Source organism: Mauremys mutica, chromosome 4, assembly GCF_020497125.1.
Source record: "Mauremys mutica isolate MM-2020 ecotype Southern chromosome 4, ASM2049712v1, whole genome shotgun sequence".
In the NCBI taxonomy this organism is placed as follows: domain Eukaryota; kingdom Metazoa; phylum Chordata; order Testudines; family Geoemydidae; genus Mauremys; species Mauremys mutica.
Window position 1 is genome coordinate 131,890,053 of NC_059075.1, and position 26,609 is coordinate 131,916,661.

A 26,609-nucleotide genomic window follows, 5' to 3' on the forward strand; every position below is an offset into this window, starting at 1 on the left:
TGAAATCGTGGTGGAATTCTTCCAGAGTCTCCTTCCCATGGGACCAGATGATGAAAATGTCATCAATGTAGTGTAGGTAGAGAAGGGGTGTGAGTGGACGAGAGCTGAGGAAGCATTATTCCAGGTCAGCCATAAAAATGTTGGCATATTATGGGGCCATGTGGGTGCCCATAGTGGTGCCACTGGTCTGAAGGTATATATTGTCATCAAATTTGAAATAGTTGTGTGTGAGGATAAAGTTACAGAGCTCAGAAACCAGTTGTGCTGTGGCATCATCAGGGATACTGTTCCTGACAGCTTGTATTCCATCTGTGTGTGGGATGTTTATGTAGAGAGCCTCTACATCCATGGTGGCTAGGATGGTGTTTTCTGGAAGATCACCAATGCATTGTAGTTTTCTCAGGAAATCAGTGGTGTCACGGAGTGTTGGTGGCGTAGGGTCTGAGTAGAGAGTCCACATATCTGGACAGTCCTTCAGTGAGAGTGCCAATTCCAGAGATGATGGAGCGTCCAGTGTTTCCAGGTTTGTGGATCTTGGGTAGTAGATAGAATAACCCCGGTTGGGGCTCTAAGGGTATGTTGATTTGTTCCTGTGTTAGTGTAGGGAGTGTCCTGAGTAGATGGTGCAGTTTCTTAGTATATTCCTCAGTGGGATCTGAGGAAAGTGGCCTGTAAAATTTGGTATTGAAGAGTTGTCTGGCAACCTCCTTTTGGTAGTCAGACCTGTTCATGATGACAACAGTATCTCCTTTATCAGCCTCTTTGATTATAATGTCAGGGTTGTTTCTGACCTCCCTTGTGTGCCCTTGAAATTCCCAGCCAGAGAGTGTAGAACGGCACTGAACCAAAACCCCAGAGCCCAAAACATCTGGACTTTGTGGGGGTTTGAAAATATAGGCAAAGGCCATTTAAATTAGAATGATTGACATAGCACCCAAAAGTGTGCTTGGAGCTTTACAGGCATATTAAAAAGACACATCACTGTGCCAAAGCACTTACAATCTACGGGACAGATTTTTTAGAAGTTCAGCAGCAGCTGCCTTTGTTATAAGTGAGGGATTCTCAATTGTTCCCTGTAGGAGCTGAGAACTTTGGAAAATCTGGAACCTATCTCTATGTTTTATATCAGCGGTGTCCCTTTAAATATTGTCTTCTTATGTTAAGGTCACAAAGCAATGTTTCGTGAACAGGAAACGCAGGGAACTCTAACTGTTATATTTAACCCAACAGCGGAAAAGTGAGTTGAGCAAGAGAAAGAAAATGTCAGATCATGCCCGAGCCAGGTTGATGAAACATAACAACAGAAGCAGCACCCCTCCTCTGCACTTACTGTGCCAACTTACCGCAAGAAATAAAGGAACCAACTCACTTCAGAGAAGGTGCCCTGCACTTTGCAACGTCTGAAACCCTCTCTCAGAGGCACTGCTGAAAGGTAAGTGCAGTTTACACCTTGGTTGCTATTTTATTCCTGAGGCGGATTTAGCCCCAAATCTGCTGCAAAATCCTGAACTGATCTACTTTTCTGCACAAAGAAATAGTTTCCATGTTGCTTAAAAAAAAGTTTGTCTAACTTGGCTCCCAATTTGATTTAATCAGGGCTGGATTTTTCAGGGGTGCCAAACATTTCCAAAATCAGGCCCCTAGTAGAAATGTTTTGATCTTGATATTAACGGGCTCATGCAAGCATCTCAAATGCAATCAGTCGTCTAACTGCTGCGGCTGAGTTAGTGCACGTCTTGCTACTTGAAAAACCCAAGTAACAACCAGAGAGATCCCAAACCCACTCTGCTCTTTAGCTGAATAGGATGCCTCACAAGTGCTCTTTGTTGTCAGGGTAGCTTGCCTTTTTGCTTGTCACCCCTCTCTCCCGTGGATAGATATTGGTGCAGGACAGCTCAGTAAGACCAGACCGAGGAGGCAGCATGCTCTGGAGAAACAAACAAGAGCTTGGGAGGGTCTCCAGTTCTAATCCTGGCTCTGTCACTCACCTGATGTGTGACCTTAGGCCCACTCAATTTAGGTGGGATTTTATAAAGCTTCTAAGGGAACTAGGCACCTAATTCACTCTCCTTCACTCAGGCATCTAAACCCCTTAGGCATTTTTAAATGCAAACTCTTCCCCAGTCTGTGCCTCAGTTTCTCCATCTATAAAGCAGGGATAACACTAACCTTTCCCATCTACCTCACTGTGGTGGTGTGAAGATGAGTTGCCCATAAAGCATGCCTATTTGCTAAGTGTCATTAAAGCCACATGACCCGATCTGCTGTAGAAGTATCTGTTTCATTTCATTATGGGCAAAAGACAGATTCACATCACAAACCACCAAGAGTTAGGAGCCAAACTCTGTGGACTGGGCCAGTCCTTAAATAGAAGTGTCGGTTTGCAGATCGGAACCCTTTTATGTTGATATATTTTTAGGGGAAAGCCTGTAAAAATTGGACTAAAAGCGCCTGTTTGAGCGATCTTTATTTTAGTTTATAGACAGTCTTCTGGCCTGGTAACTCGTTTCTTATGAAGTCTGGATGCTTATCAGCATCTTTGCCTAACCATTACAAAACACACAACATGCTGAAGTTAATGTGCTCTCTCACTCAGACCCGCCTAACCTCCCCCTCTTAGTGTGAAACGGTTAACTCCTTTAGTTCCCATGCAAATATAATTTGTTTAGAACGAACAGAGAAGAACAGCCTCTGGGGACAGCTTCAGGCAACGTATAATGAGAGGAAGGGCGGCCTGGGGGGTAGGGTGCTAACTTGTATTCAGGAGCTCAATTCCCTTCCCTGCCACACACATCCTATGCGACCTTGGGCAAGTCACTTATGCTGAGATTGTCAGAGGTATTTAGGTGCCAAACTCCCATTGAAACCATAGTCTCTGTGTGACTCAGGGTACACCTACACTGCAAGAAAAACCCTGCACCAGCAAGTCTTAGAGCTCAGTTCAACTGAGTTGAGCTTGTGCGATGAGGCTAAAAATAGCAGCCCAGACATTCCCACTCAGCCCGGAGCCCGGGCTTTGAGACCCACCTCGCTTGCCAGCTTTCAGAGCCCAGGCTCCAGTCTGAGTGGGAATGTCTATGCTGCTATTTTTTTAGCCTGTAGCACAAGCTCAACTCAGTTGAACTGAGCTCTAAGACTTGCTCAGTTGACCCAGGCTCTGAGACTCGCTGCTATGGGGTATTTTGCTGCAATGTGGACGCACCATCAGTTCCCCATCTGTAAAGTGGGGATAATTATTATATCGAGCTCTTATCTAGAGCTTTTCAACAGTAGATCTCCAAGCACTTTACAATGGAGGTCAGTATCTTTATCCCTGTTTTACAGCTAGAGAACAGCACTTCCCTACCATACATGGACATTGTGAGGATCAGTATATCAAAGATTGTGAGGTGCTCAGATAATTAAGGTCATGGGGCTACAGCAGGCCCTAAGACAGAGGGGCTCTGAGCAGAGGGCTCTGGAGACTCAGAGCCACAGTTCTGCCAACACCGATGCACACACTCAAAGTTCAGCATGTAAGTCTTTGTAGGATGGGGGCCAAAAAGATGCTCCCTCAGAATTTAGGGGGAAGCCGTATCTTTTGTAGAACTTCTCTTATATTTCAGAGCAGTAGCTTCTGTTTTGGGATGGCTCAGAACCGTGAAGCCCGTAGGAGGGATTACAGAAGAAGAAGGATATGCACAAAATGAGCAAAGATTAACAGCACCATCAAACTGGGCAGAGGCTTAATCTTATTTGCTTTCTCTATACCACTCATGATTTTATAGACCTCTATCATATGCCCCCTTAGTCGCCTCTTTTCCAAGCTGAAAAGTCCCAGTCTTATTAATCTCTAGTCATACAGAAGCCATTCCATACCCCTAATCATTTTTGTTGCCCTTCTCTGAACCTTTTCCAATTCCAATACATCTTTTTTGAGATGGGGTGACCACATCTGCACACAGTATTCAAGGTGTGAGCGTACCATGGATTTATATAGAGGCAATATGATATTTTCTGTCTTATTATCTATCCCTTTCTATCTTATTATCTATCCCATTATGTTTGCTTTTTTGACTGCCACTGCACACTGAGTGGATGATTTCAGAGAACTATCCACAATGACTCCAAGATCTCTTTCTTGAGTGGTAACAGCTAATTTAGACCCCATCATTGTATATAGGATTATGTTTTCCAATGTGTGTTACTTTGCATTTATCAACATTACATTTCATCTGCCATTTTGTTGCCCAGTGACCCAGTTTTGTGAGATCCTTTTGTAGCTCTTCGCAGTCTGCCTGGGACTTAACTATCTTGAGTAGTTTTGTATCGTCTGCAAATTTTGCCACCTCACTGTTTACCCCTTTTTCCAGATTGTTTATGACTATGTTAAATAGGCTCAGGACAGACCCGTAGGGGACACCATTATTTACCTTTCTCCATTCTGAAAACTTGGAAGGCCCCTGCATGGCCAAAGCTTACAAGGAGCACAAACAGGATTTGAAGCCACCTTTGCCCCATCCTCATCATCCCTTCCCCAAGGGTGGGAATGGACCAATTGAGAATCAGGCCCTCAGAATCCACATGATGCTGTAACCCTCATCTTTGCTATCCCCTCTCGTTAAGTCAGTCTAAAGCTAACCTGTCAGCTCTTTAGAAAGAAACCTTCCATTGTAACTTTCCTGCTGTATCTAGCACATATTCGGGGGCGGTAACAGTGAGCATAGTTAATAACGACACCATGAGATCAGCCTCTTGGTTTTGCTTTAACTTTCAGTTTCAAATCAACCTAACAAACTCAAGATAAAACTCCGCCCAAACTGCCCGCTTTTGACTCGGTTGGGGAGCTGAAGCCACCAAAATTCCATGTGGACTCTCCCAGCGTTGCCTACTCTTGTGAATCTATCACAAGTCTAGTGATATTTGGTGTTTTTCTGACTGCCCAGCTCCAGGACTCTGTGATTATTATGTGAGAATCATAGAACTGGAAGGGGCCTCAAGAGGTCATCTAGTCCAGACTCTGCACTCAAGGCAGGGCTAAGTATTATCTAGACCATCTCTGACAGGTGTTTGTCCAACCGGCTCTTAAAAATCCCCAATGATGGAGATTCCACAACCTCCCTAGGCAATTTATTCCAGTGCTTAACCACTCTGACAGTTAGGAAGTTTTTCCTAATGTCCCACCTAAACTGCCCTTGCTGCAATTTAAGCCCATTGCTTCTTGTCCTATCCTCAGAGGTTAAGAAGAACAATTTTTCTCCCTCTTCCTTGTAACAACCTTTTATGTACTTGAAAACTGTTATCATGTCCCCTCTCAGTCTTCTCTTCTCCAGACTAAACAAACCCAATTTTTTCAATCTTCAATAGATCATGTTTTCTAGACCTTTAATCATTTTTGTTGTTCTTCTCTGGACTTTCTCCAATTTGTCCACATCTTTCCTGAAATGTGGCACACAGAACTGGACACAATACTCCAGCTGAGGGCTAATCAGCATGGAGTAGAGTGGAAGAATTACTTCTTGTGTTTTGCTTATAATATTCCTGCTAATACATCCCAAAATGATGTTTGCTTTTTTAGCAACAGCGTTACACCATTGACTCATATTTAGCTTATTATCCACTATGACCCCAGATCCCTTTCTGCAGTACCCCTTCCTAGGCAGTCATTTCCCATTTTGTATGTGTCCAACTGATTGTTCCTTCCTAAGTGGAGTACTTTGCATTTGTCCATATTGAATTTCATCCTATTTAATTGAGACCACTTCTCCAGTTTGTCCCGATCATTTTGAATTTTAATCCCATCCTCCAAAGCACTTGGAACGCCTCCCAGCTTGGTATTGTCCACAAACTTTACAAGCGTGCTCTCTATGCCATTATCGAAATAATTGATGAAGATATTGAAGAGAACCGGACCTGGAACTGATCCCTGCTGGACCCCACTCGTTATGCCCTTCCAGCATGACTGTGAACCACTGATAACTACTCTCAGGAACGATTTCCCAACCAGTTATGCACCCAGTTTATAGTAGCTCCGTCTAGGTTGTATTTCCCTAGTTTGTTCATGAGAAGGTCTTACTAAAGTCAAGACAGACCACATCTACCACTCCCCCCTATCCACAAGGCTTGTTACCCTGTCAAAGAAAGCTATCAGGTTGCAGCAAAGAGTCCTGTGGCACCTTATAGACTAACAGACGTATTGGAGCATGAGCTTTCGTCATATTCACCCACGAAAGCTCATGCTCCAATATGTCTGTTAGTCTATAAGGTGCCACAGGACTCTTTGCTGCTTTTACAGATCCAGACTAACACGGCTACCCCTCTGATACTATCAGGTTAGTTTGACATGATTTGTTCTTGACAAATCCATGCTGACTATTATTTATCACCTTATTATCTTCTAGGTGTTTGCAAATTGATTGCTTAATTATTTGCTCCATTATATTTCCGGGTACAGAAGTTAAGCTGACTGGTCTGTAATTCCCCAGGTTGTCCTAATTTCACTTTTTAAAGATGGGCAGTATATTTGCCCTTTTCCAGTCTTCTGGAATGTCTCCCGTCTTCCATGACTTTTCAAAGATAATTGTTAATGGCTCAGATATCTCTTCAGTCAGCTCCTTGAGTATTCTAGGATGCATTTCATCAGGCCCTGGTGATTTGAAGACATCTAACTTGTCTAAGTAATTTTTGACTTGTTCTTTCCCTATTTTAGACTCTGATCCAACCTCATTTTCATTGACATTCATCATGTTAGACATCCAATCGCCACCAACCTTCTTGGTGAAAACCAAAACAAAGAAGTAATTAAGCACTTCTGTCATTTCCACATTTTCTGTTATTGTCTTCCCCCCTCATTGAGTAATAGGCCTACTCTGTCCTTGGTCTTCCTCTTGCTTCTAATGTATCTGTAGAATGTTTTCTTGTTTCCTTTTATGTCCCTAGCTAGTTTGATCTCATTTTGTGCCTTGGCTTTTCTAATTTTGTCCCCACATACTTGTGTTATTTGTTTATATTCATCCTTTGTAATTTGACCAAGTTTCCACTTTTTGTAGGACTCTTGGCTGTCATTTTTTTAAAGTAAATTTTTAGCCCTGACGGCAGACGTGACAAGCTTGGAAACATGACCTGAGTGCACCTTAAACCTCTCCCAAGATTATCAAATTTATATATTTAAAATCTCGTTATTTTTAAGCCAATTTCCTGATTTTTGGTGGCCTGACTCGGGGGTTTTGAACTCCCGTGAGAGGCAATGCTACATTCGTTTCATTCTGAAGCCCTCAGGAGAGCCAGTTTCACTCAGAATTCAGACCAAACTCACCTAACAGTTCAGGAACCTCAGCAAAGCTAGCCAGTCCTAAGCTGTTAATTTGTACGCCACTAAGGCCTTGTCTACACTACAGGGAAAAGTCGATTTAAGCTACACAATTTGAGTTACGTGAATAGCGTAACTCAAGTCGACGTAGCTTAGATCTACTTAGTGCAGGAGCTCTCCCATCGACTCCCCTTACTCTTCTCGATCCGGTAGAGTACAGGAGTTGATGGGAGAGCAATCTGTGGTCAATTTAGTGGGTCTTCATCGAACGCCGTGTGTCAATCCTCTGGTAAATGTAGATAAGCCCTAAGATTCACAGTGTTCAAAGAGAGAGGCTTAAGCAGGGCCTTGGGCAATGGGACCAAATCAGGGACACTCTGGATACATCTACACTGCAAAAAAAAAAAAAAAAGCCATGCCACAGCAGCAAGTTTCAGAGCCCAGGTCAGCTGACTGGGGCTTGCGCTACTGGTCTAAAAACAGCAGTGTAGTTATTCTGGCTTGGGCTTGAACCCAGGCTCTGAGACTTTTCCCTTCACTGGGTTTCAGAGCCCAGGCTCCAGCCCCAGTGGGAACATCTACACTGTCCAAGTCACTTGACCTAGGCTCAGAGACTTGCTGCCGAGGGTTCTTTCCTGCTGTGTAGATGAACTTGCAGTCCTCTGTCTGTGTTGGCAGAGTGGTAGGATGGTCTTGGGAGTAAATCATTGAGCCTGGGAGTCAGGAGATCTGTGTCTAATTCCTGGCTCTGCCTTGAATGTCCTGTGTGACTGAGCAAATCCCTTAGGCCTAGGTTTGCCAGGTGCAGGGAAGAAGCCACTGGGTTGAGACCTAGACTCTCAACAGGGACCACAATCATACGGTGGCATGTTCTACTCCAAACTGATGAGGACCAGGTCTGCACTGGACAATCAGAGACTGTCCCACTGCCAACTCTCAGCCATTCAGTCCCCATTAGGCTATTCTAATTCAGACATAGTCCATTCCCCTTTTCTTCCCATCAATAGCAGAACAGGCTTGTCCCCCCTCTCAGTGTAAGAGTTCTATGACCCTCTGAGCTAATCTAATTAAAAGCCTGTTGCTAAGAGATCTGAGAAGATGAAGGGGAGCACGGTGCCCTCTGATTTCTCTCTTACACATTGAAAGAGCCATGGAGGAGCAGAAGAGGCCCAGGAAGCTGGGCTCAAGCCGACGAAAGCAGCTGCGAGATGTGTTTGGTGGTGCAAAGACATCCTCGATCCCGGAGGAGGAGCCGTTCCCACCTGAAATAATGGAAAAGGTTCAAGAATTCTTCCAGGAATGCGACAAGGACCAGAAAGGTTTCATCACACGTGCTGACATGCAGGTAAATTGCAGGTTTATGCAATGACCTCACTGGGCCAAATTCGGGCATTAGTGAAAAGCCCATAGAAGCCAAGGAGGTATAACTGAGAGCAGGACTGCCCTGATGGACAGCATGTGGGAATGGAACTCAGTCCTGTTTCTGGGTCTGCCACTGAGCTGCAGTGGGAAAGTCACGTTGCTCTGTGTCTCAGTTTCTCCATCTGTAAAATGGGGAGAATGCAACTTTCCTGCCTTCATAAAGCACTTTGAAATCTAAGGTTGACACGTGCTATGTAATTATTAATCATTATTATTGTGTTGCAGATATAGATATATGAATCTATTAATCATATAATGTCTGGTTCTCTAAGGTATTCTGCTCCCCTCAGTACAAGCTGAGGACAACTAACACCTCTCAGTGTCAGGCCATGTTCAGCAAATTACCCAAGTAAAGGCTGAGCCCAAAAACATTGAGCAAGGGAGGCCATGTTGGCTTGTGGTTAGACCAGGGGGCTGCCACGGACTCATGGTTTTGGCAAGTCACATCACTTCATGCCTCAGTTTCCCCCACTGTAAAACAGGTCTAAAACAGGTCACTAGGAGAGCTAATTAATACGGGAGGCGCTTGGATGGGCAGTGCTAGGGAAGGGCAAAATGTAACCACTGGTTATTGTTCAGTTTTGGTCTCGATACTTCACACTTACAGTGTCTATTTAGACTGGAAGCCCAAGGAGCTTCCAGTCTCAATAGAGAAGGGGGGAACGGAGGTACAGCGAGGTGAAATGACTCAGCATATCAGTGGTGGAGCCAGGAATTGAAGTCAGGCCTCCTGAGACCCAGGCCAGTGCCCTCTGCACTGGATTAAGCTGCCTCTCTTGAAATTAATGGTGTAAAACAGGTGAGGAAGTGAAATCAGGCCCAAGCAATACAACAGACCAGATTTCTAAAGCCGCAATCACACCTTGTTGCTTTAAGCACAGTGCCTTCACAATGAGCAAGCAGGTCCCTACACCTGAGCTTCTTCACGAGGTCAATCACATCTCTATCTAATCAGACGTTTGCACTGATCTTAGAAACTGAAGAAGGAGGATTTCCCATGCAGCGCAGCGGAGCTGGAGCTGGTCTTTGATGGTCTCGATACCGACAGGAATGGATATTTAACTACAGAGGAATTCACCACAGGGCTCAGTAAGTGCCACTTTACTGATGGGACATGAGAACTCATCAAAGAGTTAATACTACAGCAGTACAAACAACAGTGATCATGGTAGAAGGCTTGGTGCTACTCCCAGTTTAAGGGGCATGGATGGACGCTATGGTAGTGATTTCAGAACACGTGCAAAGATGCAGCCCTCGGTTCTGCTCTTCAAAGCCTTAAAAGGCTAGTGAAGATTTAAAGTTCACTTACCACAGCAGGGCAACGCTTTGCTGCAATGATTTTATTAGTGCCTAGAGAATATTTGCCAAACACTTCAGACTGGCTAGCTGTCTCTTTCATAAGAGCAATGGGCTTTTTCCCTCACTTAGCCCATTATCCACGCCAAGTGCCTGACATGCCCACAGGCTGCCCCAGGTACACAACACAGTACTCCTTCTGCTCCAGATGCCTGGACTCCCTCACATTGCCCATGGGCGTCGAATGCCCAGCATGACACACCTACCCAAACCTTGGGCGTTGGCCACCTGCTGCCCAAGTACCGGAACTGCCCAGCATGGCTCACCGGCCCAGACTTGCCTGTGGCCCTAGGCCCCTGTTCAGAATGTCTTCCCATAATGCACCATTTTCTTCCATTCTAAATCCATCAATCAATCCAACCCAAGTGTGACTGTGCCGGGAGGCTGGCAAAAGTTCACTCAGCTGCTTCCTTCTTTTACATGGGGAAGGCAAGACTGATGTCCTAGTCTGACAGTTTCCTTCTCCACCAGCTTTCTGAAATGACGCCCTGAGCTTCTGAATCAGGAGGGCTGATTTTCAGAGGTGCTGCGCATGCAGAAACCAAAAGGAACTGCGTGTGCCCAGAGCCCCTGAAAACCACCTTACGTAGGCATCTAAAGGTAGATTTAGGTGTCTAGCTTTGAGCACCCATGTGGGAAGACATTGGCCTTGGTGCTTCACAGTTGTATTGCATCTGGCCATTGATGTAGTTTTGGTTGTCTATTGGCAGAGCAGTTCCTGAGCTTGCAGACGGCGACAAGGCAGCACAGGAGGAGGAAGACAGCTTCCAGGAGGGTGTACATGTCCCGCACGGACTACTCCCTGGAGGAAGCAGACAGCGAGGAAAGAAAATGCTTCAGAGCGTTCATGGACCAACTGGGAGCAGAAAATATCTTTGAAGAGTAAAAGTGCCCCAGCCACACCTTCATTTAGCACCTAGCAGGGGGTTCAGGGCTGGGATGGGGCTACATGATATTATGGTTAAAGCTTGTGAGAAGGGTGGAATCCACGTGTAACACACTGGCCAAGCTCAATTCTCCGTACAGGCTACCATGTGTGTGAATCTAGGGAGTTCAGGAATGGCTTAAGGCCACCTTTGCCTGTCCTCTCCATCCCTGCTCCAAAGATAGGAACAGAGGAACTGAGAATCAGGCCTTGAGCATAAACACAATCTTACCACTTGTCTCTATGGGAGGGTCATCATCAAGGGTTGAACTTGGGATCACCAGCTTCATGAGCTCCTAGTGCTTGCGCCGAAGGACCAATTCCATTAGCTCAGAGGCAGTAGCAGACTCAAATCTCTTACATGGCTTGGCACCAGAGGGGGACAGAGACACACTTGGCCTGTGTACTACATGTGTTGTGATTGAATCTTTGGGGAAGGGCATGTATCCCCCCCTTAGCAGGTTCTGCAGAGTACCCCAATTCATAGGTGCCAACTCCATTGGTGCTCCGGGGCTGGAGCACCCTTGGGGAAAAATTAGTGGGTCCTCTGCACCCACCGGCAGCCAAGCTCCCCTCACCCTCCGCCCCACCTCACCTCACCTCCTCCTCCCCCTGAGCGCACTGTGTCCCCTCCTCTGCCTAGCTCCCAGTGCTTAGGACTTTCCAGGAGATAGGGGGGAGGAGCAGGGACACGGTGCTCTCAGGGGAAGAGGTGGAGAAGAGACAGGGTAGGGGCAGGGATTTGGGGGAAAAGGGGTGGAATGGGGGCAGGGTGAGGGCAGTGCAGGGGCGGGGCCACAGACAGGGGTGGGGTCGAGCACCCACCGGGAACAGTGGAAGTCGGCGCCTATGCCCCAATTCCATTCCAGGTCCATGCTGCCGATGGACTGTCACTATGGCTGTGGACAAACTTTTCACTGAGACATTTTGTCCAATGAAAATTGCCTTTTTAAAGAACACAAACATTTTTGTATAGCTGACAATCACCCAACTTTTCAACAGCAAGAACAATTTCATCCAAAAAGCTGGAAAATGGCAGGAAAAATTTTGAATGAGCAAACAAACATTTTATGTTGAAAACTCTGGTGGAAAAGAAATCCCATTTTTGACAAGTCCAAATTCTCACCCTTGCCCATGTTCCCTATCCACAACCCCTAAATTCTTTAAAAACCCTTTCCTCTAGCCTTCAGCAAAGTCCTTTAATAGACCTTTTCCAGTCTTTACAACCCATCTGTCCACCTACTACTATGGCAGTGATACAGTGGTTCAAGGGACAAATTAGCGATCAATATGACCCAAAAGAACCACAGTCATGTGAATTCATTGTTTCGTTTACTTTTTTTATATAGCTCTATGTTACTCTTGAGTGCCCCAAGGGTCGGTGCTGGGGCCGGTTTTATTCAATATCTTCATTAACGATCTGGAGGATGGTGTGGACTGCACCCTTAGCAAGTTTGCAGATGACACTAAACTGGGAGGAGTGGTTGATACGCTGGAGGGTAGGGCTAGGATACAGAGGGACCTAGACAAATTAGAGGATTGGGCCAAAAGAAATATGATGAGGTTCAACAAGGACAAGTGCAGAGTCCTGCACTTAGGACGGAAGAATCCCATGCACTGCTACAGACTAGGGACCGAATGGCTGGGCAGCAGTTCTGCAGAAAAGGACCTAGGGGTTACGGTGGACGAAAAGCTGAATATGAGTCAACAGTGTGCCCTTGTTGCCAAGAAGGCTAATGGCATTTTGGGTTGTATAAGTAGGGGCATTTCCAGCAGATCAAGGGATGTGATCATTCCCCTCTACTCAGCACTGGTGAGGCCTCATTTGGAGTACTGTGTCCAGTTTTGGGCCCCACACTACAAGAAGGATGTGGATAAATTGGAAAGAGTCCAGCGGAGGGCAACAAAAATGATTAGGGGGCTGGAGCACATGACTTATGAGAAGCGGCTGAGGGAACTGGGATTGTTTAGTCTGCAGAAGAGAAGAATGAGGGGGGATTTGATAGCTGCTTTCAACTACCTGAAAGGGGGTTCCAAAGAGGATGGATCTAGACTGTTCTCAGTGGTAGAAGATGATAGAACAAGGAGTAATGGTCTCAAGTTGCGGAGGGGGAGGTTTAGGTTGGATATTAGGAAAAACTTTTTCACTGGTAGGGTGGTGAAGAACTGGAATGGGTTACCTAGGGAGGTGGTGGAATCTCCTTCCTTAGAGGTTTTTAAGGTCAGGCTTGACAAAGCCCTGGCTGGGATGACTTAGTTGGGTTTGGTCCTGCTTTGAGCAGGGGGTTGGACTAGATGACCTCCTGAGGTCCCTTCCAACCCTGAGATTCTATGATTCTCACAGCAAAATGACTGACCAAGTATTCTACAACTGCTTAACAACACAGTAAGAGCATCCCGGCTGGTTAATTACTTAGATTAGGTTAACATTTAAATCACACAGGGTTTTAATATCATGTGCTGCGAAGAGCTGCAGGGGAGACATTAAAGATCCCCTTGTGGCTCCCAAGCCTCAGTCTGAGTCTAACTGCGCTATGAGTAGGAGCCCGAGTCTCTGCATGGCAGCTGTGCAATTCTGTAGCTCTCTCTTATGGGATTACAGGTATTGTCAGGGGATCTTTCCCCACATCTAACCAGCAACTAGACCCCAAGGCAAAGATTCTCCCAGCTATCGCCAACAGATCAAATCAGGCTCCAACTTTGCTTAGCTTGCAAGACCCAATGGGATCTGAATGCTATTAAGCATGAAACATCCTAGTGCTTCAAGCCTGAATGGACAATTCTTATCATCTAGCCTGACCTCCAAACGAGGGGAGATCAACGTCTCTTTCTCTCCCTCCTCAGCCAGTCAGAGATTTGGAGGCTGTGGGTGAAGCTCCGTCAAGACGAGCCTCACCTGGTGGGGAACTTGGAGGAGTTCTTGGCCACGATGACGCACCGGATCAAGGAAGCTCGGAGGGAAAAGGTGACGCTGGAGCTGACCTTGAACAAGTGAGTGGCACGGTGGGGCTGGCGTGGGGGGATCCGCTTACAGAAGGGGAGATGAGTGGAGAATGGGGCTGCGAGAAAGAGAAACCAAAGGAAGGAGGAGCTGCTTTCAGCATTCGCAGCTCTGGGAGAATGGATGGCTGCAGGGGTTAATAATCAGCTATGGCGCCTTTGGCCTCCATGTTACCACTTCCAGTGTAGCCCAGATCAGATGTTGCCAAGGCCTATTTGTTGGCCTATGTGAAATGGCCTTAGTGGACAGATTTCCACATTTCAAAACTACCTCTGCAGCGGGTCCTCTTACTGCAGTAGTGAGACAAAGGATTCAGGGCCCGATCCACCCCCATTGGAATCGATGGAGTTAGATGTGTGTCAGATCAGGCTCTCGAATGGAGACTGAACGCCCCTCTTACTTCTGAGAGTGGCCCTGGCCCCTGCCAGGTTGGGGTTGAAGCTGGGTTGAGACAAGGGCAGTGTGGAGGAGGAGGAGCTTGGCCAGCTGCTGCCCAGGTTGCGCTGGTTCTGTAGGGAAAGAGAGGTCTCCAGGGCTAACGATCGGTCCCCTTTCACCAGCGCTACATTCCCATTCAAATACTAGACCTGGTGTAAACAGACCCATATTAAAGGTGCCTGCTCATTCCCTTGTGCCAGACGGGTCACTGATCACAACCGGGAGGTGCAGAAGCTGTACGAGGAAATGGAGCAGCAAATAAACCGGGAAAAGCAGCGCCTGCAGCATGAGGTGGGTTCACAACCCGGACAGGCCTGGTCACGACCAGCTCCCGTGCGTGGCAATGGACGGAGGGAGGTATAGTTCCCTCCTAACAATGGTGGTATTCCCTCTTCGGGGATCCTGCTGAGAGGAGGCCTCTCAACCCAAACTATGGGGTTGGGCTCGAGTGTTCCCCGTCTGGGGCACAGCTCCATCAGCAGAGCAGTGCTCTCACAGCCTCTCTGGCCTCACGTTTGGCAGGTGGACTGGGAAGAACTTTGCAGAGAAGCTGGGGATTTGCTCAGGGCCGCCCAGAGGATTCAGGGGGCCTGGGGCAAAGCAATTTCAGGGGCCCCTTCCATAAAAAAAAGTTGCAATACTATAGAAAACTATATTCTTGTGGGGGCCCCTGTAGGACCCGGGGCCTGGGGCAAATTGCCCCACTTGCCCCCCTCTGGGCAGCCCTGGATTCGCTGCTGGGATGTGGTCAGCTTTGGGATTTGGCCTTTTCCATGGTATTTGACCAGAGGGTCGGACACAGTCAGACCTTCCCTGAAAAAGGAAAGAACAAAAACAGGAGCCAGCCAGGTGCAGGGGAGGGTCATCAGCTTCCCCGCTGGTTGAATAGCCACACCCACGTTTCCTGAACATTCGCAAGGATGAGCTGGGGCTCAAAAATACATCAAACCTCAAACCAGAGGCTCAGCAGGATCAAATCCATCCACCACCATGAGTAACTGGGCTCAGGACTACATGGTTCCCTCCTGGGCAGTCATCCCTGCCAGGTCTTGGCAGGGCAGGCAAGCTGCTCCATGTCCCCCACTGCAACCCCCTCCAACCTGTTTAACAGAAAACTTCCCCCAAGAATATACCTGCCAGTCTGGACAGATTCAGAATAGGGGCCCAATTAAATGACTCTGCAGAGACTCACCAACCACTCCACTCTGATGGGTTTGATCTAACCCCACATTCACCTTTTCTTCTTCATCTGTCCTTTGGTTTTTACCCTCTTGCCTTTCACTGCAAACATACCTGTTTCCTTCCACTCTCTGACCCCAGACTGTATCTGAATTCAAAATGCAGGGCAGCCTACTTATAAAAGGAGGCCCTCCCATGGGTGTGGTTATAGTAATTAGGGGGTGGAGCTAGGGATTATATATACTGCTCTGACGCTGCCCACAGGCAATCTCAGGTTAGAGCTAAAGAAAGAGGGAAGACTCTGTTTATTGGCACTCAAAAAAAATCTCTCTGTGTGTTCACACATTCCTACCCTGTGTGTAATTTTTACAACTGTTCTTGGGTCTCCTGGATTTTGGGAGCTGGAATGTGACTTTGGGATTTCTAGAGTGAATGGATTCCTTCTGGGAGGAGAATTTAGGACATAAAGTTGAGGCTATTCTTCCCTCACCTCTTCTTGTCATAATATGGAACCTATTTGCCCTTAACAAAGATGGTACATGCACCAGCAAAGCTTCCAGTGATTATTATTTATATCCCAACAGCACCTAGTGTCCCCAGGTGAGATCTGGGCCCCACTGTGGTAGGTGCTGTACAAACACATAATAAAGCAGTTCCGGTCCTGTAGTGCTTTCAGTCTAAATAGACTAGTGGGAGAAAGGAAGTGACATCACATCCTTTTTACTGGAGGGGAACTGAGGCCCAGGGAGATCAAGTGGCTTGCCCAAACTCAGACCTCAGATCTCCTGCACCTCAGTCATGTGGCATCATCACAAGAGCACCCTTCCTCTTCCCTCCTCCGCGACAATTTGTTTTCAGGGACCCAGCTCCACAGCACCAGTCTCTCAGCCCCCTTTGAGCTGGCTCTGAAGCATGCACCATTCCCATTTCTGCTGTATGATCTGACGTCTCTCTCCCCCCCCGCTCGCCCGCCCCCGACGCACATGTTAGTCATTCTTGGTGTTAAACTTATTGTTCAAAATCCCTCTGCAGCCACGTGGATAGATGGCCAACTAGACCCACTCTGTCCAGGTCTCCAGGCTGCCAGGGGTTTGCCATGACGGAGTGTTGCCACCAACCTGCCTATGGAGTCTAAGGAAGTGTAACCCCTGCTTGCTTGGAATGGCACTCTGTCCCCCTCTAATGGTGGCTGGAGCCTGGACCCCCTAGAGCTTGATGAGCATGCTACAGCCTTGGCTAAGAGAATGATGTCTTTTGGCTCATGTAGCAGAAGCTCATGCATTTAGCTCCAGAGATCCAAGGTTTGATCCTCGCTGCCGACGCCCCTTTGTGGGTCGGCGTTACAGTAATAATATTTAACTTTCAGCTTAATATTGTGGCTCAGATCCTCTGAGCTATGCCTGTGGCCCCTGAACATAAAGGGTGAAATTCCCCCCTTAGAGCTGTGCAGCAGCCCTGCTGAAATGAGCAAAGCCATCAGGATTGCTCGGTGTACTGAGTTCCTAGTGTGGAGAGGATTTGTTACTCCGGGTAGCATCAGGGAATTGTCCTTGAGTCAGGGGCAGCTCCAGGCCCCAGCAAGCCAAGCGTGTGCTTGGGGCGGCATGCCGCGGGAGGCGCTCTGCAGGTTGCCAGGAGGGCGTCAGGCAGCTCCGGTGGACCTCCCGCAGGTGTGCCTGCGGAGGGTCCGCTGGTCCCGCGGCTTCGGTGGAGCATCCGCAGGCACGCCTGCGGGAGGTCCACTGGAGCCACGGGACTGGCGACCAGCAGAACGCCCCCCGCGGCATGCCGCTGTGCTTGGGGCGGCGAAATGGCTAGAGCTGCCCCTGCCTTGAGTGGCCGGTCATTTAAAGAGACTGGCATTAACATTTCCTCTGTGATTCCAGAGTAAAGCAAGAAGTCACCTGCACACCACGGAGGTGCAGAGAGCACTAGACGTTGTGGATGGGGAAGTGCAGCGCTTGCTGGTGGTTCAAAGTGAGGTGAGATGTTCTGTGGCCTGCAGAGGACTCAATTGAGTTCCTAGAGGGGCGAATGTCCACATCACCGCAGTTTTGGGTGGCAGACAGAGCAGAGAGGGCAAGGACTGCATGGGCTGCCCCTCAAGCAGCACAGCTCCTCTTGGCACCATGCTGAGCACTACTTCTGTACTAAGATGAAAGAGCAGCTCCTATTGAGTCACTCCACAGAAAGCATCTCCTGTGCCCGCCTCCATTAGCCCAGGCTACAAGTGTCACAACCGGATCCCTGGCCTGTTAGCTCAGCCAATCAAGTCCTGTTCCTCAGGCCCCTTTTATTGGAGCTGGTCTCTGACAGAAGCATATGAGTACCAAAATACCACATATTGACCCTTTGCTTGCTGCTCGAGTGTCCCAGCTATATCCAGATGCAATGCACTTGCTGTGCTGAAGACCATACCAGGTAGACTGTGTTGTGCTTCTGGGTATGCTAAGCACATCCAAGCAAAAGGCACCTGCTGTGATGCTGAATATTCCAGGCATGCCTGGGCAAAGACACAGAGTTGTGCTTCTAAATGTACCAGACATGCCTGGGCAGAAGGTACTGGGTGTGATGCTGAACGCACCGGGCCTTGCAGTGCAGATCTCTGTTGCACAGTCTTGGTCCACGGATGCCTGTGGAAATGCCACCCACAGAACCAATGCAGAATACACTGCAAAGGTCTGCAGTGCAAATCGCCAGGGACATTTTCCCATCTGTTGCACCGTTACCCTCCTGCTGAGTTGGGGTACAATACCGAGAGGCTAGGACATTCCAAACTAGTGAATAAAACCCAGGCCTTAACAATCAGCCTCACCAACTCTAACCAAGCAGAGCACTAGCTCCTGGGAGAAGGTAGACTGTGGAGCTGCTTCTCCATTGTGTCATTAGTTTGGGACCCAGCCTTCAAGTCCTGTTTGAAACAGGAGTTGGTGCATTTTTTGCAATGGAGACAGGTGCCTTGAGCTGCGCCAGTTTACGCCAGTGGGGAACTTGGCCCCAGGGATTGCTCAGTTCATTATTAACAGGTTTCCACATATGCAGCTGGCAAATCTAACACCCTCCTGCTGGCTCCTCTATGAGTGTCTGAATCTGCCACCTCCTCTCTCCTCCAAGCTCGAGACCCAGTTCCACAGCCTCAGCACCAAGCAGCACGCTGCCACCAGTGAGAACCAGAGGCTGAAAGAAAACAACCAGGATCTGGAGAACCAGCTGCAGCAAATTCACATTCAGCTCCAGGAGACACAAGGGCATCTGGGTGCTATGAGGGGCAGGGTATCTCAGCCTCATGACAAGGAAGAGAGGCAAGTACTCCTCTGTTCATTGGTGGTATCATTCCCTATGGGACACATGCCAAGAGAAAAGTAGTTTACTTATCCTGTGGCTAAGCTGAGGTCCATCCTCTCCTCAGAAGGTCCTCCCAGTGCTGGAGTAACATGAATCCCCTTCTCATATAAGAGTCATTTCCACCTGAATACTGCTTGGGGGCTCACAAGAAAAGAAGTTTGTGGGTCTGAGTCCATATCCTAGGGGACAGGTCTCTACAGCATCAAGGGAGGCAGTGTTTCCTAGTGGATAGAGCCCTGGACTGGGACTCAGGAGACCTGGGTTCTATTCCTGGCTCTGCCACTGGTTTGCTAGGTGGCCTTGGGCAAGTCACTTAACTTCCCCGTGCCTCAGTTTCCCCATCTATAAAAGGGGGATAATGATAATGACCTCCTCTGTGAAACTCTTTGAGATCTGTGGGTGAAAAGTGCTATATAAGAGCTAGGTGTTACCATCGTCATCATCACAAAACAAATTAGCTGCTTTTGGGGCAGTGTCAGCAGAGAGGCTAAGGGCTGAATAGACTTTCAGATCACATCTGAGGCAAGACCCAGTGTGTGGGGAAGACGCTTGCCTAGCTGCTGCCCAGGCTGTACCTGCCCCATGGAGAGAGCATTTTACCCATTAGGGCTGTCCCCTCTCATCAGCTTGAATTCATATCATACGTTCTACATAACAGCCACTCTTCAAATACATCCCTCTTCCTTTCTGCACCCTCTTCTCAGCCATGCGCTGTAAGCCTCCTGTCTCCGATCTCACCAGCTGTCCCGTCACAGGATCAGAACTGCCGCCAATGCGGACAGCAGCACCCTGTGGCAGAGGGCTCATAGTGCAAAAACAGCAGGGGTGTGAAAAGGCTCAGGCGTAGGAGCGGTACATTGTAATTCTTGCCACCACCTCTTTCTATTTGCAGGGACAAACCATTGGCTGAGGCGACCTGTGAGATCCCTCCACCTTCCCAGGTATTTCATCTGTGCAGGAGAAAACTGATCCTGTTTTCATGCTACAGGTTACGGGAGGGGCAGGGGGGATCAGTTAGCTTCTCCCTTCTCCCATGTAGCACTGCCTTTGCCTTCCATCTCAACATGGCTGCCTCCTCTCACACTGGCACTAACCCTGCCCTCCCACCATGCAGGGGGCTGACCAGTTGCAGTGGCCCCACTACCACCAAAGACACTGTTCCAGCAAAGCCTTCTGGGGCACGGCCATGCTCGTGGTGGAACCTTACCTCTTTTTAATCTTTCTGCATTTCTGAAACTAAGGAGTGTGAGGGCTGAGTGAGGCCATATAGGAGATGTACATTGCTCTGACGTTGCAATTCCGGCTCTCAGGCCCACCCCCTCATCCCAGGCTCTAGGGCCTGAGTTGCAAGGTCAAAGCAATGTCTACACAGCTATTTTTAGCATGCTAGCCCCATCCCTGCTTGCACAAGGCTCTCTCCCAGATGCAGTGTAGACAGACCCATAAAGGGAGTCGGTGCGGCCGACTGGATAGGATCCTGAACCAGGGGAGGAAAGAGTTGGGTTCAATTCTCAGCTCTACCCCTGATGGGCTGCAAGTTGTTTCCCCTCACTGGGCCTCAGTTTCTCCATCAGTGAAATGTGGATGATGATACCGGCCACTGTAAAACACTTGGAGATCGATGGGTGAAAAGTGTTATGTAAAAGTATTTTTAGAAGGTCCATTCATCACGATCTGCCTACCAGAGGGAGGGGACAAGAGAGTTTATGCTGCAGAGAAAGGGCTGTAGCCAGCACAAGCACAAAGCGATTTTTCCTTTTAAGTTCTCTCACCGATGATGTTTTTTCTCTCCCTTTTCCCTGGCTTGTTTAAGGAAACTTTGAACAAGGATAAAATGTTCTGCTCTGAAATGTATATTAGACTTGGATCCCAGCAGAGCGATGATACACCAGACAGCTCCGGTCAGCTGTAAGTGGCACAAATGTAGGCGATTTGTTTAGACAAGGCAGGATCAAAGGAGTGATGATTACCCCCCTGGTGATACCTCAGTCCTGCTCCATGGCAGCTATCAGTGTTTCTCCCATGTGCTGAGGTTCTACTGAAACCCCAGTGGGACACTGTGTTGTACCTAGCACATGATGTGAGGGAACGTTTTGCCCAATGTATCTCATACGCTGAGCAGCACTGGAGGGGCATTTTTCCCTGATGTTCCTTGTATTTGGAGCAAATCTGGAGGGGCATTTTGTGCATTGTATTCCAAGAGACAGAAGAGTGATCTGTCCATTAGTTTTTGGGTTATATTTTTTTTTTGGTAGTTTCTGCATTAATTTATGTAAGATGCTGACTAAGTGGACAAAGCACCCTTCCAGTAGCTAGTCCACAGAGAGGGTAATAGCCTTCTGCTGCCACTGGACAATGGGGTTACTCTTTAGCCCAAGTGGTAGAGGCCTGAGAGGTGGTGCTGAAGAGGTTCTATCCCCACTAACCCCCCAGCACAGGGCATTGTTAATTTACCTCCTTACCTACCTAGCAATCTCTCTGCCAACCTTTATCCTTTACAAAGCTCGGTTATTTTAATCGGATGCCCATGATCATCCCTTTCTGCTGTTTTACCTTTGCATCAAGCCCTCATCATGTTTTACCGATAGGCCTCTTTATCAGTGGTTTGGGCCATTTGCTTTTCTTTTAATCTCACCCAGTGCACAAGGGACTAAACAATAATCTCTCAAGCCAGGTGCAATTGTTTTTCTTGCTGCATTAACATACATGAGAAGCGAGTAAAATGCCTCTTACCCCCCTGCTTTGCCCGCCATGCAGGGTGGGAGGTGAACTCTGCAGATGCACCTCTGAACACTGGGTCTGCACTGACCAGGGGCAGCAACCAGGGATACATAGAAGGGTTGGGCATGTGAAGGGGACTTTTGGGTTGCTGGACTTAAGAACCTGAGGGGAAAAGGACACCGCCCAACCTACTTGAGGGGGGTCTTTACTCATGGTTTATGTTTATGAACCCTGTTTGTGGTGTTTTCACAAATTAACACTGAGTTACTTCCTTCCTTTTATTAAAAGTTTCTTTTCTACATTCAGACACTATGCTTGCAAGTGGGGAAGTATTGCCTCTCAGAGGCGCCCAGGGGTGATAGGTAAATTTCCCAGGTTACAGGGTGAGGGCTCGAGCTGGTTATGTGTTGGATCGATGGAAAGGAACCCCTAGATATTGAACCCAGCCCTGGCTGCTGCTGGTTCCACTCGGCAGAAAGTTAACATACAAGCACGGCATCCCTGCTCTCTGATGTATTTCACAGCACTGGCAGGGCCGGCTTTAGGCCAATTCCACCAATTCCCCCGAATCGGGCCCCACGCCCAATGAGAATCTCTTCCCTGGCTAGAGGCGCCTTTTTAATTTTTACTCACCTGGCAGCGCTCCGGGTCTTCAGCGGCACTTCGGCGGCGGGTCCTTCCGTGCCACCAAAGACCTGGAGCGAGGAAGGACCCCCCCGCCGCCGAAGTGCCGCCGAAGACTCGGAGCACCGCCCAGTGAGTACAAGCCCCATGTGTTTTTTTACATAGTTTTTTTTTTAAATATATATATATATAGTCATCCCTGCCAGGGCCCCGTCGAAACTGTTCAAACTGGGCCCTGCACTTCCTAAAGCCGGCCCTGCCTGGTATAGTCCGTAATGCTCAGTGCAATGATGTAGTGTGTTTGAGTGTCCCATTATGGCCTTATTTTCTCTCTCCTGTACATAGCATATGCCATTGTGTATTATTTTGCAGGGTGCCGTACGGTATTTCATTTGCTCCTGAAGCTGATTCGGGACAGAGGACAAGAGTGATCTCCATAGAAGAAGACCCCTTCACAGAGTTTATGAAAAAGGGAGAGGCATTCTTCCAGCAGGAACTTTCAGGCCAAAGCTCTTTGCTCAGCGAACTGAATGATGCAATAGCAGCTCTGAACAAGGTGTCTGAACCACAAGTACCAGAGACAGATGACCTACTGCATGGGGATGCTTCTTTACAGCCAGCCAGACAAGGTGGGGATTCTGAGCAAAGAATCAAGCAGGTCAGAGATTCAGAGCATCAGGTGCTCTCAAGAAATGACAATGAACCTAAGGCCCTGCCTGAGGCACTTTCAGTCCTTTCCACCAATCAGGCTACATCCCAAAGAGAGGCTCTTAAACAGGGACCAACTCAAGCAGAACCTCATGCACAGGAGTTGAAGCAGGCTTGGGCTTCTGAGCCAGCAACGCATGATCAGGCTCAAAAACTCACAAAGAAAGAGGTTGTTTATGCAGAGGTACTGCCCCCTACTGTTTCAGAACCTGCAACACAAGCCACCATTCACAAGCAGAACCCGCCAGAGGGAGGTGTTCTCCTGCCAGGTGTATTGCAGCCGGGCATTACAGAGCAGGCGGATGAAATTCAGAAGTGGGTATCAATGAAGAGAGATGTGGTCCTTGCAGATGTGTGGCCACCTGCTGTTTCTGAGCAGGCACTGCTGAAGGAAAAGCCTCCAGAAATGAAAGCGCCGGAGAAGATATTTGAGCAGAGAGAGACACCAAAACAGGAGACACCACCAACTTATTTCCCTCATGTGGGAGCCCTGCACAAGGAAGGTGTAGAAAATGAACAAGGAGAAGCCCTTCTCAGAGCCAGCCAGCTGGGGGATACACTCCAGGCCAAGACGCAGCCCCAAAGCACTGGGAAACCAGAAGCAACACGGGCAGAAGAAACAAGAGGAGACCTGGATATTTTTCAACAAGAGGAGAAGCAAATGAGCAGTGTGAAAGTGAACGAGGATGCAATCCCCAAACTGGGAGGCCAGGGATACCAAGCTAATGTGACACCAGAGCAGCCAGGCAGAGCTGCTAAAGGCATCACGGAGACCTGCCCTGATCCAGACCATCTTTATAACGTGTTGTTTGTGGGGGACTCAAATGTTGGCAAAACATCGTTTCTGTACCGGTTACACGAGGATTCCTTCAACCCAAGCCTAACTGCTACTGTAGGTAAGAATCCCACAGCTTCCATTAAGCATAAATACAGTCCTATAGGGACATAGGACTTGCCCTGCCAAATCAAACCAATGATGGATTAAGTCAGGGACTCTAGGAGTGGCCAATTGTTGATGCATGAGAGGAAGTGAGAGACACACCTCCACATATTTAAGATGGATTTGTACAGATATACCTTGAGCTTGGGTACGTTACCAATCTCAGGCCCCAATCCCGCAGTCTGATCTGTGCATGGGCTCCCACTGACCTCACTGGGACTCTGCAGCAGCAAGGGGCTGGCTGTGTGGATCGGACTGCAGGATCGGCGATAAACATTAAATAAAGCACCCGACCCATTGTACAGGGGGGCAAAGGAGCAGAAATTCTCCCTGGTCCATGCACCGGTTAGCAGAACATGCCCAACTGTTACTCTTATTAGTCATCATAAAACTAACCAGACCTTTTTAAAACCCAGCCACTATTCTGGGATTTTAATCTGAGAAGAGACTATTGTGATCATCTAGGCTGGCCATAGAATATTACCCTATCTTTCCTGCCCCATGTCCATATCTCATGGCTGAATTCTACTGCATTACAAATGCGCTGTATGCCCTAGGAATGGATTATCGGGTCAAAAACCTTTTTGTGGACAACAAGTGCTTTGCTCTACGCCTATGGGACACGGCTGGCCAAGAAAGGTAAGGCACAGTGCTGTATATACAAAAAAGAATGCGTACAGGGAAATACAGCTTTGGATAAGGAAATCCACATAAATATATGCTCACACAAGACGTTTGAAAGGATAAAGTCCAGATGAAGAATAAACATCCAAGCTCATTAGGGCAGGACTGAAGACCTTTAGTCCCCAGGGCTGTCAGTAGGGCCCCTCTCATAAGTACTGAAGGCCAAACCTTGGTACCACTCAACTCAAGGCAAACTCCTGATGATGTCAGAGAGGCCAGGATTTGACACTAAATTCACAAATATGTGTGTGTATATCTACTTAGCATATCAGGGTTGGAAGGAACCTCAGGAGGTCATCTAGTCCAACCCCCTACTCAAAGTAGGACCAATCGCTACACAGATTTTTGCCCCAAATAGCTCTCTCAAGGATTGAGCTCACAACCCTGGGTTTAGCAGGCCAATACTCAAACTACTGAGCTATCTCAACATATACACATAATATGGAGTGTGTGTATTTACTCTATTTATATATGTATATACATAGACACACAAATATTTGTATGTATTTTGTGTGTTTATAAGTATATGGTATACACACAATATAATGTGTGTGTATTTACTCCATGTGTATGCATATACACATACACACATAACTATAATTACCTGTTATCTATCTATAAACACATGCACACACAGTTAAGGCTCTGCAAAACTGTAATAAATTTTGAAATTTATTTCTGCCAAAGCTTTGCAAACCCCTGCCCATATTCTCCCCCAGTTTCACTTATCTGTCAAACTTTGCAAAATGGTGTCTTTGCTTCACACCCTTGCAGGAGGGAATATTTGCATATTTTTGCACATTTGCATTTTCAGTTTTGTTACCATGGTTTTGCACAGCTGAAACACACTTTGTATGTATTTGTGGGTTTTTTTAAACCTCTGGATTGCTGTTAAAAATGGTGCAAAAAGAGTAAGTACCTAAGTGTAAAAAGCAAAAGTGCTTTCTGACAGGTACCATAGCATCACCAAGCAGTTCTTCCGAAAAGCTGATGGAGTGGTGTTGATGTATGATGTCACTTCAGAATACTCCTTCGCGGACGTGCGGTACTGGCTGAATTGTATCCAGGTAGGTATAATGGGTGAAATCCTGGCTCCATTGAAGGTAATGCCAAGACTCCCAGTGACTTCAGTGGGACCAGGCTTCCACCCTATAATTCTTTATGCTTTATTAGTTCTTTCTATCTGAGGATTTCCAAGCACTTCACAAACATTAATGAACTGAGACTCATTTCTCTCCTGAGAGGTAGGCAAGTATTATTATCCCCATTTTACAGCTCAGAAACTGAGGCACAGAGAGGCAAGGTAATATGCCCGATGCTGCACAGTGAGTCAATGGAGCACTGGGGCTAGAACTCATGTCTCTGCTTTAGCTACAAAACCATCTGGCCCATGTGAACACTGTAACGGAATCATGATGGGCACAGGGCCAGATCTGTAGCTGGTTTAAATCAGGATAGCTTCATTGAAGTGACACCAATTTACACTATCAGAGAATCCGGCCCAAAGAGTCTACATGTTTCTTCACTCTGGCTTTCCCTTCCTTTCATGAGGGTGGGTGTTACAGACCATATTCTGCTCTCTGTGACAGCAGTGCAAACTCAGTGATGCTGTTCTCTTCAACTGAGTTACTCCAGATCAGTGGCTCTCAAACTGTAACAACCCGTGAACCCCTTTCACTAAAATGTCAAGTCTCGCGAACCCTCTCCTAAAAATGAATATTTCCAGGGATTTTCTCCTTTACCTGAGTATAAATTATGAAAAGCCGTGATTTTGGAAATATTAAAAAAATTATGACATGCTTACTACACACTATTTATTATTAATTATTATTTATCATTACAGTATTTTATTACATTATGAAAACTCCTCCAAGATCTCACTTTCATAGCTTGTAACACTTTGAATAAGCCTGTTATAAGACAAGGCTCCTATGTTTCATCAAGGAGTATCAGATGTGAAACAGCATAAAGGTATTTA

At 47.4% G+C, this 26,609-nt stretch overlaps 1 protein-coding gene across 3 annotated transcripts in view; it reads left to right on the top strand.

Moving 5' to 3' along the window:
• Positions 1 to 26,609, top strand: part of RAB44 (RAB44, member RAS oncogene family) — a 42,852-nt gene that overhangs the window by 8,741 nt on the left and 7,502 nt on the right. For 2 of the 3 annotated variants that reach the window (XM_045012731.1, XM_045012730.1), the window contains 13 exons: positions 1,231 to 1,432; positions 8,435 to 8,633; positions 9,685 to 9,799; positions 10,777 to 10,948; positions 13,836 to 13,982; positions 14,631 to 14,721; positions 17,496 to 17,591; positions 18,724 to 18,911; positions 19,847 to 19,895; positions 20,768 to 20,862; positions 22,672 to 23,903; positions 24,505 to 24,586; positions 25,584 to 25,698. In XM_045012731.1, coding sequence (XP_044868666.1) covers positions 8,439 to 8,633; positions 9,685 to 9,799; positions 10,777 to 10,948; positions 13,836 to 13,982; positions 14,631 to 14,721; positions 17,496 to 17,591; positions 18,724 to 18,911; positions 19,847 to 19,895; positions 20,768 to 20,862; positions 22,672 to 23,903; positions 24,505 to 24,586; positions 25,584 to 25,698 — 2,577 coding nt within the window. In that variant the 5' untranslated portion in view covers positions 1,231 to 1,432; positions 8,435 to 8,438. The remainder of the gene's footprint in view (positions 1 to 1,230; positions 1,433 to 8,434; positions 8,634 to 9,684; positions 9,800 to 10,776; positions 10,949 to 13,835; positions 13,983 to 14,630; positions 14,722 to 17,495; positions 17,592 to 18,723; positions 18,912 to 19,846; positions 19,896 to 20,767; positions 20,863 to 22,671; positions 23,904 to 24,504; positions 24,587 to 25,583; positions 25,699 to 26,609) is intronic. The other variant, XR_006578709.1, reaches the window with a different exon arrangement.